Here is an 18,434-nt window from a genome sequence, read left to right on the forward strand (position 1 = left end):
AAGGTCTGCTGGGAACTGAAGTTCACATGGTGTCCTGAGCATGCCAGTTTGGTTTCTGGGGGCTGGGGCAGCAGCACATCATATTGGGACTTGACGACCTAAGTGTCCCCCATTGTTTATCACCCACAGATACTCGCACATACACCAATGTCTTTGTGCAACACTTTATTGGGAAAGATTTACACATTCTGTCTTAGGCCAAGGGACAAGAGGGTGACAGGAGCATTGGGGCCCTGAGGTGGCTCAGATGGAGGGTGCAAGAATGGCAGTCCCCAAGCCTGCTCATATGTACCTCAGTTTCCCCTTTATGAAACGGGAAGGTTATGTTCCCTTCCAAGTCTGGAATACAGATTTCATGAGATACAAGTGGAGAGAAAGATACAAGAAAAAGGTTTTCCACTCCCACAAGCCAGCCCTGAAGCTCCTGCCCACCCACTGTGGACCCAAAGGGAATGTGCCTAAGAAGCCACTCTGTCCAACGGCCTGTCATTTTGGGGAAGCGCAGCTCTTCTGAAACATCCAGAAGCCAAACAAAGGGAGATTCTTGTCTGGACAATACCCTGATTTTAGAGGAGGGGAAAGCGGCTTCCTGGAAGCCCCAGGGCAGTGGACCAGGAAGCAGGGAGAACTCGGGGAGGTGGCACCCCAGCTTAGCTTCAGTTGGAGGCAGGGTATTTAGCTGGGGAAAAGGGAATCCTCTCCAGGCCCCTAGCCAAATTAAGGACTCTTTCTGGGAAAGGAGACAGCAGCCTGGTTCAAAGAATTCCCAGACAAAAGCTTGGTGGCTGGACCAGTTGGCAAAGAGCATTGGGGCAGCTTACTCTTCCCGGAGCTTTTCTGGGGCAAGGTTGGTGGCCTGCAATGTCGTCTTCCGCCGGCTAGGGCTGCCCCCACCCAAAGCCAGCCCCAGCCCCAGGGCTGCCAGGGCCAGAAAGTGGATGCAGAAGTAGACGGAAGCCCAATACCGGAGAGTGTCACCCATTGAGAGGAGCACAAAGCCCATGCACATGTAGTCATAGGCTCGCATCTTCAGGAACCAGTGCACCCAGTCCCAGGCCTTCTGCCCCTCGGGGCTCAGCCGCCCCCGCAGGGCTGACTCCAACCGGCCCTCAGCGGCCAGGCACAGCGGGATGGTCAGGAAGCTTAGGTAGTAGCCAGGGTGGAGGCCGTGCCAGTAGGCACTCAGCAGCATAGTCCAGGCGCTCCTGCGGGAGGGGGGCTGGGAATCAGGACCTGAAAGTCCAGGTTCTCAGTCCCCACTGTCCCCAGACCCAGGAGTCCAGGACCCCCACCCTCCTCCCTCAGATCCAGAAGTCCTCTCCCACAGCTCCTGAAGGCTGAGGAGGCTATGGGCTCTGCCTCCTTAACGGATTTAGGAGCCCCCAGACCACCATCCAGACCCCAGCAATCCTAACCATGGCCTTCTCCTCTTTTAAAGATATAAAGTTCCGCAGCCCTTACTCCTTCAGAATCAAGAAGTCTGATTCCTTAGCCCACTGGTTCTCAAACTGTGGACTCTGGTCAGGCATCAGCATCACCTGAGAGCTTGTTAGAAATACAAATTCTTGGGCCGGCCCATGGCTCACTCGGTAGAGTGAGGTGCTGATAACACCAAGGCCACGGGTTCGGATCCTACATAGGGATGGCCGGTTTGCTCACTGGCTGAGCGTGGTGCTGACAACACCAAGCCAAGGGTTGAGATCCCCTTACCGGTCATCTTTTTTAAAAAAAAAAAAAAAAAAAGAAATACAAATTCTTGGACCCCACCCCATCCCAGCCACATCAGAAACCCTGGGTGTGGGGCCCAGAAGAAATTTTTGATGCAACAAGTCCTCTAGGTGATTCTGACGCATGCTAACATTTGAGAACAACTGCCTTAGTCCATGAAGACCCAGAAGTCCCCAGTCTGTTTCTTATTCTGGGTCCCAGAAGTTCTTTTCCTCTCCCCTTAAGGCCTAAGCCACCTTTTCTCACTCTTGAGGAAAACCACGAAGCCATGGTCTCTGCCTCTCTCAGGAAACCAGGAGTCTTCTGCTGCCCACCCCTCTGTATAACCTAGGTCCTGCCTTCCTCCAAGAACCCAGGATTTCAGAAGCCTGCTCCCCTTCTTCTCTCTGGACCCAAGAGACTCTACTCCTCTCTTTTCAAGAACCCAGTTCTGCCCCTCCCACCCCACTCCTTTCCCTCAGGATCCAGGAACCTGAGCTCCCAGCCTCTTTCCTTTAGGGATCCAGGGTCCAGATTCCTGACCCACGAAGACTCAGAAATCTCCAGCCATGTCCTTTCCTCCTTTTTAGGTCTGGTCCCCTCTCCTTATGGACCTAGAAATCTAAATCCTTACCTCTTGCAGACCCACAAACTCAGGCTCTGACCACCTCTTCCATGGGGGACACAGAAATCATTCTCTACCTCACTCTCCAACTGTGTATTTATCAGCAGCTTTGCTAGGGACTGTGACTTGGGGGGTTTCTTTCCTGCCCATGGCACTGACGTGTCCCTTTGGTACACCTCAGTGCTTGAAGTACAGAAATAATGGCAGAATAATGCTGACCACCCTGTCCTTGGCAGGTATAAGGTAAACAAAGAAGTTGAATCTTGTATATCCTAGGATGTTTAGAAGCATCCCTGGCCTCCACCCACTAGATGCCAGTAGCACCTCCCAGTTATGAGAAAAATGTCTCCAGACATTGCTAAATGCCCAGTGAGGGAGCGGCACAATCACCCCCAGTTGAAAACCACTGGTCTAAACATTAGGGTGCTCTGAGCCTTAGCCCCAGAGCTTTAACTATCATCTATACTTAATGACACTGAAGTATCCACTTCTTTTTTTTTAAAGATGACCAGTAAGGGGATCTTAACCCTTAGCTTGTTGTCAGCACCACACTCAGCCTGTGAGCCAACCGGCCATCCCTATATAGGATCCGAACCCATGGCCTTGGTGTTATCAGCATCACACTCTCTCGAGTGAGCCACGGGCCAGCCCCCGAAGTATCCACTCCTAACATCAATCTTTCCCCTGCCTTTTTTTGGCGGCTGGCCAGTATGGGGATCCAAAACCATGACCTTGGTGTTACAAGGTTGTGCTCTAACCAAATGAGCTAACCAGCCAGCCTCAGCCTTTCCTTTAAGTGCCAGAATCACGTAACTTACTGCCTATCCGATAACTCCAGATGAAAATCTAATAGTCACCTCAAAGTTAATGCAACTAAACCCAAGTCTTGCTTCCTCATCCTATCTACTCCCAAAACTTCCTCCTGCCAGGTCTTCCCCTTCTCAGGAAATGGCCCTTCCATGCCGTCAGTCACTGACACCCATAAGCTGGAAATCTTGTTTCATTTCCTCTCTCTCTCATGCCTGAATTTCAGATCACCTCAAGCCCTGACTCTCCCTCTCAAATTCTTCCACTTGTGGGCCACTGTTCCCTGCTACAGGACTCCATCACCTCCCATCTGGAGAGCACCAAAGACCTCCAAATTTGTCTCTCTGCCTCACCTCCTGCTCCTTCCCCCATCTCTATTCCATTCTCTACACAAGGCCAGAGTGTTCATTTATTTATTTTTTTGGCAGCTGGCCAGTACAGGATTGAACCCTCACAGTGGATCTTTAAATCATAAATGAGATCACACACCCACGTAAGTCTAGCTCTAGAGTTGCCATCATTATTAAAGTTAATATATGGTGAACATTCCCCCTTAGACCTCACATTAAGTACATTTCACACTTTATCTCACTTAATCCTCCTATCAGCCTATGAAACAGGTAACAGCATTATCCCCATTTCACAGCTGAGGAAACTGAGAGGTCAACTAATGCTTGAAGGTTTCTCAGTAACCCGCAGGGCCATGATTCCAGAAAGTCTGGCTACTGACTCAGTACACTACTTTTGTCAAATGAAGCTGAATTTACAGAAGTAGAAACTGAGGCCCAGAGAGGCAGAGTGATTTACCCTAGTGTAATGCTGCTAATCAGAAGCAGGGAAACAGGCTCAAGAAACTACAACTCCCATGGTTCTCAGGGAGCAGGGGCCCTGCCTGGGAAGATGTGGGCTACCCCAAGGACTGCTGGGAGATGTAATTCTGCAATATCCTCCGAGTGTGGGCAGGGCTCACTTACCTCAGGACATAGGAGCGGGCAGGTGCACTCTTGTAGATATACTGTGCCAGCCACCACTGCACCGTCATGTTCCAGTACCTCATACCATCCCGCACCCGCACACAGAAGTCTGTGCTGTAGCAGTCGATGTTACGGATGGTCTCATAGTCGTACTCCAGGGAAGCCGCCTTCTCCGGACTGGTGGGGTGGAGGATGAGGGTGGGGGACAGACATGCAGCTCAGCCAGGCCCCCTCCCAACGTCTGCTACTGTCCCAGCCCCAGATGCTAAGGAGGGGATTCTGGCCAGGCAACAGCTCTCTGGCTTTCAGACTCGCTAGGACAATGGGATGGTAGCCCAGAGGGAGACTTTGGGAGAGGGAAGTGGGTGGGCTGCAGAGCACAGTTCACCAACAATGGGGTTCTCTTCTCTTGGTAACTAACAGGGCACCACAGCCATGAAAAGCTTTAAGGGGCTATGGCTGCTAAGCTATGAGTCCTTTAGCAACCAAGCTCAGTATATTCAGAGAAGCCTCCAGGTATGGTCCCTATGCTGGACACTGTGGTTGCTAGGGAAGTATCATCTGTAAAGCAAGGTGATTCATAGTTGCTAGGGATATGTTCTAGGCCCACCTGATGTCCCAGTGATTTCTGTTGCTAGGAAAAGGCATTCCTTAGCAACGAGGCCTAAGATGTGTAGAAAAGCGTCTAGAAAGGGCCTTTTTTCCTAGTCTCTGTGATTGTCTGAGAAGTGTCACCTCCAGCAATAGATTGGTGCCCAGGACACTGGCACCAACAGCCCCAGAAGTGGGGTATGTCCTTGGCTTACCTGAACCCTCCTTCTGACAGGAGGTGAGCCATCCTTTAGGAGTGGGGGCCTAGCAGACTTAGAAAAGTCTTCATTCCTGACTTTTTGGGGGGATGTCCACTTTAAAAACTGGAGGTCAGGCCATGGTTATAGACAGTGGTAATAAATTCATGTGGGAGTACCACTACCCCCACAACAAAGTGGCAGTTTGTGACTACTAGGGTATGGCACAACCCTAGCAAGGAGTAGTTCATAATTTACATCAAAGGGCTGCTCCCCAGCACCAGTCCCAGTCCCAGGTGGAAACCTGACTACAGTTGCCAGGAACAGAGGTGCAGTCCATTCTCAGTTGCTAGGGGTGCCATTTCCCTAGCAACATAAGGACGATTCTTCCTCAGCAACAAGACAATCCATAGCTACTAGCAGTGCAACTTAACTAGCAAACGAAGCTGCTGCGGTAGGAATACTAGCAACAAGGGTCAATCCATAGTTAGAGGGAGGTCCAGCTTCCTTAGCAACTGCAGGAAGGTAACTTGCAGTTGCTAGGAATGGTGTCCACTCCACTGGAGGACAGCACAGTCAGAGATGCTGTTTCCTTAGAAACAGAGGTCAACTAAGGGCTGCTATATGATGACTTCCCATGGGGGTGGGAGGTATGCTGGCTCCTAGCAACAAAGGTGCCATTTCCATAGCAACAAAGAGCAAGACTTCTGGCAAGAAGGGGACAACTACTGTAGCTAGAAATCCCCCTTCTCTAGCAAATATGGTCCTTCAGTTGCTATGGGGCCATCTTCCTAGAAACAGAGGCTGACCTACTACAAAAGGATGGTATCCTGAGTAACCATGAACAATTTAATTCTTGGGGTGACATTTCCACAGCAACAGAGGGGTGGCACATTGTTGCTAAGATACAACCTTCCTTTTCTTAGCTACTGAGGGCAATTCACCATATCAAAGGGTGAGGAGCGCTGGTAACAAGGGGCAATCTATAGGTACCAGGAATACTGTTCCCTACCGACAAGGGAAGGCAGGCCGTGGTTGCCATGGGGCGACAGTTTGCTAACAGGTGGTGGCCCTGACCCCCTGCTTCCCGTTCTCCTCCCTGCTAGGGGCAGGGCCAGCCCTTGGTGATGGAGCCTGCTGGGTCTTGGCAAGACTCCCTCCCACCACCTGACCTGCTGGGGGGTGGGCATTGGAGGGTGGGGCCACCCCCGGCCCGGGCTTTGGCAGCCACAGGGTAGGCCCCAAAGCCAGCGGCAATGCAGCCGCACTCGGCAGCAATCCAGGCCACGTAGAAGCGCATGCGGAAGGCGAAGAAGACGGGGATCATGTAGAAGAGGCGGGCGGGCAGCGGGCGGGCGTAGAAGGCGTCCTCGCGCACGGCCTCCAGCGGGAAGAGGTGGGAGGACAGCAGGAAGAGCAGGCCAAAGAGTGGGGCCGGCCAGGCCCGGCGCAACAGGGGCCGCAGGCTGGGCACGGCCCCCGGGAAGGGCTGCTCCAGCCAGTCCAGGTACGTGCGGTAGCGGAAGAACGGGCCTGTGGAGGCGGGGAGGGAGGGGCGGCTGGTCAGACGCTGGTACGGATGGGGAGGAGAGCAGAGCTCAAGTCTGGAGAAGGAGGAAAGGGGCCAGACATGTGGAAGCAGAAGAGGGAGGAGAGGGGACTAGGGGCTTAGAGAGAGAAAGAGAGACGGACTGACAGACTGGGGGTGGGAGACCCGGAGGGGAGGGGGCAGAGACCCAGAGAGATGGGGATGGAACCAAAATCAGGGGAGAACAAGGGACTCAGAAACAAACAGGGACAAAAAATTAAATAGAGAGGGGCAAAGATACCGAGAAGAGGGGAAATGAGAATTGGAGACAGGTGGGAACAGACAGACAGACAGACCCCGAGAGATGGGGGTGACCTCCACATAAACGAGGCACAGAAAGCAGAGCAGTGCTTCTGCAGAGAAGAGTGGTGTGGGAGGAAATCAGAGGGCGGCAGGGGCGGGATCCTCAGGGCCTTGTTGGCCTTAAGGAAGACTCTTGATTTTGTTCTAAGTGCAATACAAAACCACTGTAGGCTTCTTCAACAGGGAAGTACTGGATACCAGTTACCTTTTCTGGCTGCCAAGCAGGGCTTGGATTACAGAGGGATGATAACGAAAAATAGGAGACAGCTGCAACACTTCATTAGACCACACTCTAACCAACTGAGCTAACTGGCCAGCTCAAGTTGCAGCACTTTGGATACGATGGTGGCCTGCCTAGAAAGGGAGCAGTGGGAACTAACAGAAAGGACAGGTGTTAAAACCTTTATATGATTGCAAAAGACCACATGTTGTATGATTCCATTTATAAGAAATGTCCAGAACAGGAAAATCTATAGAGACAGAAAGCCAATTAGTTATTTCCAGGAATGAATGGAGGTTTGGCAGGTGATGGTACAAGGTAAAGAAAGGGTTTCTTTTCACGGTGATGAAATTGTTCTGTAAAAAAACTACATGGTGGTGATGATTGCACAACTCTGTGGATATACTAAAAACCAGTGAATTAATATGTACATTTTAGCTCCCTAAAGCTGTTGTACAAAAGAAAACTTTCTATGAAATGAATGTTAATGAAAAATATTTTTTTAACTGAAAATGGATCCTAAGCTGTGAATATTTGTTCCCCAGGCAGCAGAAACATCAGGTTTACATAGACCTGTCTCCTTTACCTCTCCTATTTGCTCCCAGTAAGCTAAAAGGAGAAAAGCAAGGAATCATTTAGGTGGAAAACAGCCTCTAACCTGAAAGAGCTCTGGTCCGGTGGGAGAGTCAGATGTAGACTCAGATGTAGATGCTCACCATCAGAGCAGCAAATACTACAATGGAGGTAGCAGGGCAGGGTGAGAACACAGAACAGGCACCAAACTGAGGGTGGAGAGTGGGGACTGAGAGTGACAGAGATGCAGAGAGGTAGACCTGATGGGGAAGGCTCACTCACCTGTCATGATTCCCACATAGCAGTAGCTGTAGCTGAGCGTCTCCATCAGGGAGGGAACCTCGGGCAGCAGCCCCAGGGTGGGGCCCTTGCTGAAGCCTGAGGCCATTTCCTTCCGCTGGGCCAGGTGCAGGTCCTGGACTTCACTGGCCAGACTCACCAGCTGGGAGAAGGGGGTGAGTGGGGGACCAAGTCAGACCTTGGGCCCCTCCTTGTACCCATCTCCCTTATGCTACCACTCTCAGCAGCCAAGGGGTACTGGGAGCCTGCATCTGGGAGCTGAAGTCCCACTCCATGGGCAGTTCTGAGCATCTAGAGTCATGTGTAATACTTCTAGCTGGCAGGCGTTCCCCAGGGCTCAGTCCTGGGACCTCCTGCCTTTCTTCTCTATGTTCCATCCTTACATGCTCTTAGGCGATCCTGTAGCTTTCGACACCATCCACATGCTGATGACTCTCAAACTCTACCTCTAGTGTGGACCTCTCCCTTGAATCCCAGACCTATCCATCAAGTTGCATACTGTCATTTATATTTGGGTGTCTTCCAGGCACCTCAAATTTAACACATCCAAAATGGAACACAATATTACCTAGTCTCCAAAGCAGACCATCTTCTAGCCTCTCCCATCAGAGAAATGGCACCACCATCCAGTTCATTGCTCAGGCCAGAAACCTTCTTTGCTCCTCACATCCAATCCCTTAAGTCTCTCTAGCCTGTCCCCTTCTTTCTGCCTCCACTACTAGACTGAATATGTTCTACCTGCCCCTCCAGATCTACTCTCTACCCTTTCTCACTCAAACTCAAGGCTGGCTCTTCTTCAACAGGTCTCTGTGTCTTCCAGCTTCCTGCTGGGTCCAGTCAGTAGAGAGTACCAGCCAGAGATGGAAGAAGGCAAGAGTGAGGGCAGGGTTTTTATCCCCTTGTGAGATTACTTTAAGCTGCTGGTGACCCTTGATAGATTGTTCAAGGTGGGTGGCTCCATGCAACCCTTTTTCCTTCCAGGCTCCAGGACCTGCCCCTCTTCTCTTCCCCCTGGGCCCAGGGTTAGTAAGACCTCCCCAGCAGCTGGTCCAGGGTTCCCGCACTATCCCTTCTCCCTCCTCTACATTCTATCTATACCGTTGTGAATAAATACTTCTCAAATTATCCTAAATGTGGTGTTTCCTGTTGGGATTCTGATTGACCTACCGATATCTGACAGCCTACATGAAGCCACCACTGTTGTCACCTGGACTTTGATAGAGGAATGCTATCTCATCACATCCTAACCTGTTCAATTCTCTTCTCACATCCAGAGTGAATATTTTTAAACATGTAAAACTGGTCATGTTTTACATGCTTAGGACTTCTGTCAACAAACCAAAAAACCTCTTCCAGTAGATCTTGGTCACCCACAGGAAGAAGTCCAAACTTCTCCTGACCGACAAGGCCCTTTGTGGTTTGGACCCTGCTGCCAGTTCCCCTGCATTTTCTGCAGAAAGTCAGTGTGGCTGGCACAGTCCGTGGAACTTAGCCTGCTCCCTTCCACACTTGCTGATCCCTTCATCCTGAAATGCTCTTCCTCCAGCTCTTCTCTCAGCTAACCTATTCCTGCCTATCCTTGAACTCCCACTGAGAACACAGAACACTGAAAAACCTGGTTCACTACCTCATCACTCTTCTGTTCACTGATGTGTCACTGGAACACAGCATATAGTAGCAGCTCATGACTTCGTAAGTCTGGGGTAGGGCCTGGGAGTCTGTTTTCACCCATCTTCCCAGGTGGTTAAGAGCCAGACCTGGGTGTCCTAATTTTGTGCCCTTAACCAAGTACCTTCTCCCAAGAGCTGGTTTTCCTCCTTTGTAAAATGGCTTGTTATACAGATTCAAGGAGAACATGTTGATAAAGCATCCAGCTCAGCCTCTGGCACACTGCAAGTGCCAAATGGCACATACTATTATATTACTTGGGCTATTTCTTTACCCCAGGAAGAGCTGAGTAGCAAAGACCTGCCCAAGGGAATGTGAGTGGTGAACCCTATCCCCTGGGATGTGGGAGAGGTAAACTCTGACACCCACCCCCAGGGTGCCAGAGTTTGGGGGAGATAAAATCCTGCCCCCTCCCACCCCCATTGGAGTGGCTGAGAGGAGGAGGTGAAATAGGAGAGGTTAATCTACAGGGAAGTTGGAGGAAAGTAGCAAGCCCCCAGTCTGACCTTCAGTGTCAGCAGCAGCTGGACGGCATTGGTGAAGGGCGTGGGAGTGGGCAGGCCCAGCAGGCTGAGGGCTCGGAAGAACAGGAGATAGGAGAAGGTCCAGGCTAGAGCCAGGGCATGACAGGAGCTGAGGCAAAGGCAGAAACCCGCTGTAATGGGTGCAGGGATCTGGGCCTCTGCCTCCCTCTCCCCCAGAGTCTAGCCACATACCCTTCCCCACCCTTCCCCGTTCAGCAACAGAAAGTGGGAGGGCAAACAGGACTTGAGGGTGGGAGTTAAGGATGAATGAATATGATTGAAACAGTAGAAGAAGAGGTACAGCCACAAAGAAATGCATAGCAACAGGGAAGAGAACAAGGGGGGGTTAAGAGAAGCTTCAAGGGGAAGACCTTTCAATCCTCCATTTTTTTATTTACAAGATCCAGAGGTCAAGATGGGCTTGGGGGAGGAGGTACAGAATATGAAATATGAATGGTGCCAGGGCCAACAGACAAGTAACATCCTTCTCTATGACACAGATATAGAAGACTGGGACAAATACACGGTGAGAAAATGTAGGAAAAAAAAGAAAAAACAGGTGAAACCAATGACACAGAGAAAGAAGTGATAAACAAGAGACATCCAGAGACTGATGCAGAAACTGAGAAATACCCAAAGAGGAAACAGTTATTTCTTCCCCCTCTCCTCCCTCCACCAAATTCTCACCAAGGCTGGGCCTGAATGAGGGCCCAGGTCCCGAGGATGGTGACCAGAGAATGCAAAGTGTGCGGGCCACAGGTGAACAAGGTGAGCCCCAGGCCCACAGCTGCTGCTCCCCATCGCTTCAGCCCAGGTCCTGCAGGGAGAAGGGATAGCATAATCCTGGAACATTCCAGGGGTTCCCCTGCCCTGGCCCCCCCCCCCCCCCCCCCCCCCCGCCCCAGGTAATCTTACACTGGGGAGGGAGCCTGACTCACCAGCTTTCTTAAAAAGGAAGCCGATGGGGATGGAGATAAGAAGAACAACTAGATACGTCCATTCTTCTGGCGACATGGTCTGGGGGAGGGACAGGGGTTGGTAGTGAGAACCCAGGAGGGTGTGTGTGGGGGGTGCACTCCCTCCAGCTTCGAGGATTCAGGAATGCAGCCCCTTAGTCCTCAGTATTCGAGGATTCTGGAGTCTGAGCCTCGGCTCTAGTCCTTTGAGAACATAGGAATCCGTACCTCCAGCCCCTCCCTCCTTCGAGGGTAAAGGCATCCTGCCCCCATACCCCTCCTTTGAAAATCCAGGTCTTCCGTCCTCTTCTTTTTTGGGAGCCCAAGAAACCAGACATTCCAGTCCTCTCCTCCCTGGGGAGCCCCAAAACAAACCCCCTCCCGACTCTTTCCTCTTAAAGCCCAGGAATCAAGACCTCCCGGCCCCCTCCTCCTCTTGAGGATCCAGGTACCTAGCTCCCCTCTTTTGATCCCCCAGCCCCTCCCTCCATGGGAATCCAGATATCCAGACCTTCCAGCCCTTCTTCGAGAGCACTCAAAGGAGGTCGGGCGTCCAACCTCCACCTCTTAAGGAGCTCCGGACTCTCACCTCCCTAGAACCCAGGCAGTGGACTTCCACCCTGGTGTTCTCAGACCCTACCCAGCCCCAGCCCAGTTACGCGCACCTTAGCGCGGGCTCGATCCCACCCCAGGCAAAGCCACAGGCGATTACGCCACCCCGAGCTCGGCCGCGCGCTCGGTGCCGCCTCCGCACCCCGCAGTGATCCCCGCCACTGTCCGACCCCGCCTCCTCACCGGGGCGCCCCCACCCCGGCCCACCTGAGCCGCCCGCTGGGAAGAAGGCGGAGAAGCACGCCCAGTCCTCCGTCCTCCACGGCTCCCGCCACGCCTCCCCCGCCCAGCACGCCCCCGCGCCGCCTGCTCCTTCGGGGGGGGGGACGGCCGCGCCGCGCGGTTCCGGGCCGGGGCGGCAGCTACAGTCAAGGCTCTGGGCTGGGTAGGGAAGGAGCCCGGCAGCGTGAGTTGGGGAGCATGAGTCCGCGGTTGGAACCGGGTCGCGATCCACCGAGAAGGGGGAAGGAGCCGCGAGTACGTGAGGGGGCGGGGCCTGGGCCTCAGGCTCGGAAAAAGGAGGGGCCAGAAGCTTCGGGCCGGAAGGGACGCGAAGCAGGACCCGGTAAGGAGGCGGGCTCTGGAGCTTGGCGTTTGGAACGAGGCGGGGCCTCCGCTTCGGGTTCCATCGGGCACAGTCGGGAGCTTGAGCTCGCAGCTTGGAGGCGGGGCTACAAGCTTCGACTATCTTCGGAGATGCTCAAGAACTTGAGCTCTCCGCTCGGATGTGGGCGGGGCCACACGCGTGGGCTTACTTTGTGATATAGTACGGCAGAAGTGACCCTCGTTTATGATAGGCGCTGCCAACAGCTTCGCAGAGCATCCACCCGGCGAGGGACGGAGGTGGGACCACAGACTTGGGCAGCACGAAAGAGGCGGTCTCGGGAGCAGTTACAAAGGGGCGGGGCGAAGGCACCCCGACCTAAGCGGGGGCGGGACCTGGAGGGGGACAGTGAGGGGGCCAAGGGGGCTGGACCAGGGTAATGAGCCTCCTATTCCCAAGTCGCAGAGCCAAAGGGGCAGAGGAAGGCAGGAAGGCGGGGCTACGGCCCTGCTGGGGGCGGATCCCAGACTTCCCGCTTGGCTGAGGCGGTGGGATGACGAAATTGACGCAGGGGGTCGGCATGTGGCAGGGCGGAGGAGGAAGCTGCGCGTGGCGCGCTACGTAGGGGGTGGCTCCGCCTGGGCCGCGAATTGCTGTTTACAAGGTGACTAGCTGGTTCCATCAGAGGACGGTGGGACATTCTGAAGGCGAGCAAGGACACGTACTGAGCGCTCACAAGTGGGGTGAGCCTGCTCGAGCGGAGAACGGATGGCTCAAGCTTAGGAGGCGGGGCCTCCGGCTGGGGGTATTCGATCGTGGGGCGGGAGCTCCCTAACGGGAACGGGGGAGCTAGGAGGGGGCGGAGTCACAGGCTTCGGGATGGACGGGAGCCGGTGACGACCGAAGGCCGAGCCTCCTTCGTTCGGGAGGGGGCGGGGCTGCAGGTTCGGCAGAGCAAGGGATGCCCAAACGCCGAATTGCCTGTGCTCGGGAGGGGGCGGGGTTCGTACTATTGAAGTCTGACTCAGAGCGAGAAGACCCGAAAGCCGAACCTCGGTGGTTCGGAAATGGGAGGGGCAAGGTCCGAGCTTCTCGAAGAGCGTGTGGCCTCGACAGCGCCTTGGCCTCAGGAGGTCCGCGTCCCTGACGGGAACACCCGATGGGGAATACCCGAAGGGAGACCCTCGCTTTGCGATGGGGCGGTGACAAAATGGCCATTTCAAAGGGGACGTGGCGCCGCACTTGCAGCGGTTTCTCTCTAAGGCTGGAAGACGCGATGGCGACTACGGCAGTGTTGGCACAGAGCGGAGCTCCCGCGGCTTGGCGAGAGGCGGGGTCTCGGCGAGCGGCCCCGGGGCCTGGCGGGATCGCCCGGGGTCCGAGCCTGGCGCTCAGGGGGCGGGGCCTGGCCCTGGTGCGGTGCAGGTGGCTACCGCAGCCTGAGCGCCTAGGGGCGGGGCTTCACCGAGACTCTGGGGGCGGTGGGTGAGCCGGGGGTGTCGGGGACGTGCATCTGTTTCCGTGACCGCCTTGCCCCCCGTCTCCCGTAGGAGAATGCTGGTGGTAGAGGTGGCGAATGGCCGCTCCCTGGTGTGGGGGGCAGAGGCGGTGCAGGCGCTGCGGGAGCGCTTGGGCGTGGGGGGCCGCACCGTGGGAGCCTTGCCCCGCGGGCCCCGCCAGAACTCGCGCCTGGGCCTCCCGCTGCTGCTGATGCCCGAAGAGGCGCGGCTCCTGGCTGAGATCGGCGCCGTGACCCTAGTCAGCGCCCCGCGCCCGGATCCCTGTCACCACGACCTGGTAAGGAGGCTGGTGACGAGAACTCCTGGGTCTTGCGAGAGCAGGGCCTGAGAGCCCCGGACCCCAGGTCTCTGGGGTGGGGGGTGGGAGGTCCTCGATTTTGGTATCATGTGGGTGTTAGCAGATGGAATCCCTGGATTCAGGCCCTGAAGTTGGGGGGGCCCCGGGAGTCAGGGTTTCTGGCTTCCTAAGGGACTACAGAGCCCGGGTCCTGGGCTTCAGTTAAGTTTACTTCTCAGGCCCTGGCTTCCTTCAAGCGCCAGCAAGATCAGAGCTTCCAGGAGCAAAGCACCTTGGCAACTGAGGCCCGCGAGACCCGTCGTCAGGAGCTTCTAGAAAAGATTGCAGAAGGCCAGGCTGCCAAGAAGCAGAAGCTAGAACAGGATTCAGGGACCAGCCAGGAGACTTGTGGGAGCCGAGCTGCTGGAGAGAATGAAGCCCGTGATTGCCAGGCTTCTGGAGAGCAGGAAGAAACAGGTGAGGGTGGGGTTTGGAATCCAGGGACCAGGAGAAGGAGGGAAGAGAGCTTTGGGCAATTTTGGCTGGGAATCTAGCGCCTGGATCTCCTTGGGGGTGGGAAGACCTTGCTCCTTAGATTCACCAAACTCTTCTCTGCACTTCCCCCAGCCCCCTCCTCTTCCCAACCAGGGCCTTCAAATGGGGTGGCTCCCTTGCCCAGATCTGCCCTGCTTGTCCAGCTGGCCACTGCCAGGCCTCGACCCGTCAAGGCTAAGCCCCTGGACTGGCGTGTCCAGTCCAAAGACTGGCCCCATGCTGGCCGTCCTGCCCATGAGCTGCGCTACAGCATCTACAAAGACCTGTGGGAGCGAGGCTTCTTCCTCAGTGCCGCTGGCAAGTTCGGGGGTGACTTCCTGGTCTATCCCGGTGAGTTTGGGTTGGCACCTCTGGTTGCTGCACCTTTACTCACAATCCCAACATGTTCTGCATTTTTCTATTTTGTCTCATTTTCTCTTAGCCTCTGAAATCCACAGAAGGACAGGAAACATTTGAGAGCTCCCGAGCTCATTTGGAGGGCAGTTTAGTAACTTTGATTGAATACTTCCTTTGATCCAGAAGATTCACTTAGAAATAGCTAGAAATGTGAGCAAAACATACAAGACTATTCATTGCAGGATTTTTTACAATATTGAAGTTGAAAAGTTTGGAAGCAGCCAAAATGATTATTAATAGGTTAGTAGGTAAACCTAGCAGTTGTCAGAGAAACATATTATTAGTTATCAGAGATCAATATGGGTCCATGTATATTTATGAAAAACATGGCCAAAGGGGGAAAAAAAGAACAGGTGGTAGAAATTGTATATGGTAAAAAGTAAATTGTTAGTTTCTATGGATGTGCAGATTCATACATATCATTTATTTTTTAAAATTTTTTCTTTTATTTCTTTAGTTATAAGGACTTTGTTTACTTTGCTCTTTATACCATATAGTGATTTGGGTTTTTTGTTTTTTATTTCATTTGCTGGCTGGTACATATTTAAAGTCACCTTAAAAATTGTGACAGGCTGGCTAGTTAGCTCAGTTGGTTGGAGCATGGTGCTAGTAACACCAAGGTCTGGGGTTCCATCCCTATGGACACACACCAAAAAAGTAAATAGATAAATAAATGATAAAGATGAGTTTGCTCTCTATTAAAAAAAAGTTGTGGCTCTAATGAAAGAATATGAAAAGAACTTAAGGTGGACTTTTAAACAGATTGAGAATTCTGTGAAGCAAGTAGAAAAAAGATGTACGCCAGTCCAACACAGTGGTTATTATTTTGAGAGGGAATTTGTATCAGGAATAGGTAAAGAGGATTTTTGTTGAGTCAGGTAATTTTTGAATTTGTAGCAAGGGTGCCTTTATTGTGTAATTAAAAGTTTTTTTTAAATCTGCAGAAAATTAACCCTCCCTGTTCCCCCTAAGAATGTGGAAAGGTAGAACCACCTGCTAAGTAATCAGATTATAGGTAGGCATTGGATAGTGTTCATTAAATCTGAGGATGAGCTGAGAGCCATAGTTTATTCTCAGACTAAAAGCTTAACTAAGTAACTGATTTAGGAGTAGAGAGCAGTGTACTTGCCCCCAAGCCCATAATCCCATTCTCCAAGGATAACCACAGTTTGATTACGTAGCTTCTGTTTATTTTTATTTTTTTGGTGACTTTAGTCTTTGAAAATGAGTATTGAATTATTAAACATACAAAATCAAGTATCTAGTTATTTAGTTCTTCTACAAGCTTCAGTTGGAAGTAAAGATCTTTTTTCCAGTCTAGAAGATTTTCTTTTTTGGCAGCTGGCCAGTAAGGGGATCTGAACCTTTGACTTTGGTGATGTAACACCGCCTTCTAACCAAGTTAGCTTACCAGCCAGCTGGCCAATCTACCAGATTTTAAGGAGACTGTTAGTTCATATTTTATCCCACTTGCAAAAGTAGTTAAGTAGTTTTAAATATTATAAACTGCATTTTAAAATTTAATACATTTATTTTCCTTATCAAATTCTGTGGTTTTGTGATTATGGAACTTGCCTAGTAACTTAAACCTAATAACTTGTAAATGGGGTGAATTTTAAGTTCTCTTAGGTGTTCTAACACTGCTTATAGACTTACTAAAACTTCAGGTTAAAATAGCAATTTTAAGTCCGTCAATTACTCAGTCATACATTTCAAACTGAACCACAGGCTGACCTGTTTTAGTAGGTCAGTATTTCTAAAACAATAAATAGCCAATATACTAGGTGTTAGTGTTCAAGGTCTGAATCTCTTAAATGTTTTTAAGCCTGTTTGCTAAATCTTCCTGAAGTTAAAAGATACTATGCCTCCAAGAAAATGGTTCTGGGGTTAACTTAAGCATTCCGATGCTCCCTTCTCACCTGGCTGAGGTGTAATAACAACAGAAGAGGTGCCTGCCTCCTGGCCAGGTAGGTTCTTGCTGGAAATCCATCCCCCGGACTGGGCCTTGCATAGTTAATATGGCAGTCCCCTCTGATAGGATGTCTCACAGCTTTCCCTTTTAGATTTACATTAGCTGTTAGTTAATCTTCTGTTTAGTACCCTACTCACATTCCTATTTTATTTGTTTGGATTTATCTAATCCAGGGGCAAACTACAGCCCCTGGTCAAATCCAGCCTACCAACTAGTGTTGTAAATAAAGTTTTATTGGAGCACAGTCCTGCCCATTCATTGACATATAGATATGGCTGTTCTTGTGCTACATGGCAGAGCTTAGTATTTACAACATGGCCCACAAAACTGAAAATATTTTTTATCTGACCCTTTTCAGAAAGATTTTGTTGACCCCTCATCCCATCTATTTATTGCCCCATCCTACTGTAGAATCTTTTCTTCTTTAAGTCCATTAGAGTCACTTCTCAGTGGATATTTACGTGAAATCTTTTCAGTTCCTCGTGGCTTTGACTGACTTTGTGGTCCTGGTTCTTAGGCCACAACAATGACTTATTCAGTTATTTGTTTGTTATAAAAATAATGCTGTATATGTGTGATATTGTTTCCCTCCTCTTTTACCGCTTCAATGTATCATTTAATCTTAATAGTTGTATAATATTCAGTCTTATGGATGTATTATGAATTTAAACTGGCTGTGGTTTGTTTGTTTCCATTTATTAGCAATTAGTGAATGATGACAAAGTGAGCATCTTTTTAGGTATATTTTAGTGCCACTATACTTGTAAGAAAAAAATTCCTGGAAATGGAATAGCTGGGTCCAAGGATGTCTATTTTAAAATATTCACAGAGATTGCTGAAATGATCTCAAGTCTCCTACTGATGGGCTTTCCAGTGTCTTCCAGCTCTCTGCCATTGGGAACTGCTACAGTGCCTCTCTCCCTCCCTCAGGTGACCCGCTTCGTTTCCATGCCCACTATATCGCTCAGTGCTGGGCCCCTGGGGACCCCATCCCACTCCAGGACCTGGTCTCTGCCGGCCGCCTGGGAACGAGCGTTAGGAAGACCTTGCTTCTCTGTTCTCCACAGCCTGATGGTAAGGTGGTCTATACCTCCCTGCAGTGGGCCAGCTTGCAGTGAACTCCAGAGACCTAGGGAGATGTAGCTGTGTCTGCAGCAAGAACCTTCCTAGCTCATCTCCATGTGGGAGGCTAAAACACCCTCCTACCTCTCTCTGTTTAGTTTTTGATTCCAGGTTTTTGAACACTACATCCTGTCTATGCTCCTCCTTGTGTCAAAGCACTTATTGGCTGTGTTGTTTTTGTAGTGACCTATTTCTAACTGTGAACTTCTTGAGAATGGGGATTGGATTTGATTCATCTGTTTTCTACAGGGCTTAGGTCCCAGGTGGTGTCAATAAACTTGTTGAATAAATGTGGAATTTGTGATTTGAATCCTTAATGACAATCTGGGGAAATGTGGGTGTTTTCATCTGCACATACAGATGAGAAAAAGGCCTGGAAGAGGGGAAATGACTTGCCTAAGCT

The 18,434-nt window shown here is 51.4% G+C and overlaps 2 protein-coding genes across 7 annotated transcripts; one reads left to right on the plus strand and one right to left on the minus strand.

Annotated features, from left to right (window-relative positions):
• Positions 1-150: 150 nt before the first annotated feature.
• On the minus strand, positions 151-12,174 carry MBOAT7 (membrane bound O-acyltransferase domain containing 7). 2 transcript variants are annotated; one of them, XM_063089827.1, is made up of 8 exons: positions 11,853-12,174; positions 11,016-11,094; positions 10,765-10,894; positions 10,060-10,186; positions 7,868-8,027; positions 6,074-6,434; positions 4,114-4,290; positions 151-1,205 (listed from the first exon to the last, which is right to left on the minus strand). In XM_063089827.1, exons 2-8 carry the CDS (start codon positions 11,089-11,091, stop codon positions 818-820), a joined length of 1,419 nt encoding a protein of 472 aa, XP_062945897.1. In that variant the 5' UTR covers positions 11,092-11,094; positions 11,853-12,174; the 3' UTR covers positions 151-817. The 2 variants fall into 2 exon arrangements, with proteins under 2 accessions (XP_062945897.1, XP_062945898.1); XM_063089828.1 differs by lacking the exons at positions 10,060-10,186; positions 11,016-11,094; positions 11,853-12,174 and having other exon boundaries at positions 10,765-10,878.
• Positions 12,129-18,328, plus strand: TSEN34 (tRNA splicing endonuclease subunit 34). Of its 5 annotated transcripts, none has more exons than XM_063089834.1 (5): positions 12,129-12,210; positions 13,740-13,986; positions 14,226-14,463; positions 14,614-14,871; positions 17,840-18,328. In XM_063089834.1, the coding sequence occupies exons 2-5, from the start codon at positions 13,744-13,746 to the stop codon at positions 18,025-18,027; spliced, it is 927 nt and encodes a 308-aa protein (XP_062945904.1). In that variant the 5' UTR covers positions 12,129-12,210; positions 13,740-13,743; the 3' UTR covers positions 18,028-18,328. The 5 variants fall into 5 exon arrangements, with proteins under 5 accessions (XP_062945904.1, XP_062945899.1, XP_062945900.1 ...); XM_063089829.1 differs by lacking the exon at positions 12,129-12,210 and adding an exon at positions 12,438-12,488; XM_063089830.1 differs by lacking the exon at positions 12,129-12,210 and adding an exon at positions 12,750-12,932.
• The last annotated feature ends 106 nt before the right edge of the window (positions 18,329-18,434 follow it).

The sequence above is a fragment of the Cynocephalus volans genome, chromosome 3 (genome assembly GCF_027409185.1).
Source record: "Cynocephalus volans isolate mCynVol1 chromosome 3, mCynVol1.pri, whole genome shotgun sequence".
In the NCBI taxonomy this organism is placed as follows: Eukaryota; Metazoa; Chordata; class Mammalia; order Dermoptera; family Cynocephalidae; genus Cynocephalus; species Cynocephalus volans.

What these genes read in the sequence shown, in the direction of transcription:
- MBOAT7 (XM_063089827.1), bottom strand. Translation starts at nt 11,091, where the DNA reads ATGTCGCCAGAAGAATGGACGTATCTAGTTGTTCTTCTTATCTCCATC. An exon ending in CTATGTGGGAATCATGACAG is followed by an intron (nt 6,435 to 7,867) that starts GTGAGTGAGCCT and finishes CCGCCTCCACAG; the next exon opens with GCCCGTTCTTCCGCTACCGC. An exon ending in GCCCGCTCCTATGTCCTGAG is followed by an intron (nt 1,206 to 4,113) that starts GTAAGTGAGCCC and finishes CCCCTCCCGCAG; the next exon opens with GAGCGCCTGGACTATGCTGC.
- TSEN34 (XM_063089834.1), top strand. Translation starts at nt 13,744, where the DNA reads ATGCTGGTGGTAGAGGTGGCGAATGGCCGCTCCCTGGTGTGGGGGGCA. An exon ending in TGGAGAGCAGGAAGAAACAG is followed by an intron (nt 14,464 to 14,613) that starts GTGAGGGTGGGG and finishes CACTTCCCCCAG; the next exon opens with CCCCCTCCTCTTCCCAACCA. An exon ending in TGACTTCCTGGTCTATCCCG is followed by an intron (nt 14,872 to 17,839) that starts GTGAGTTTGGGT and finishes TCCCTCCCTCAG; the next exon opens with GTGACCCGCTTCGTTTCCAT.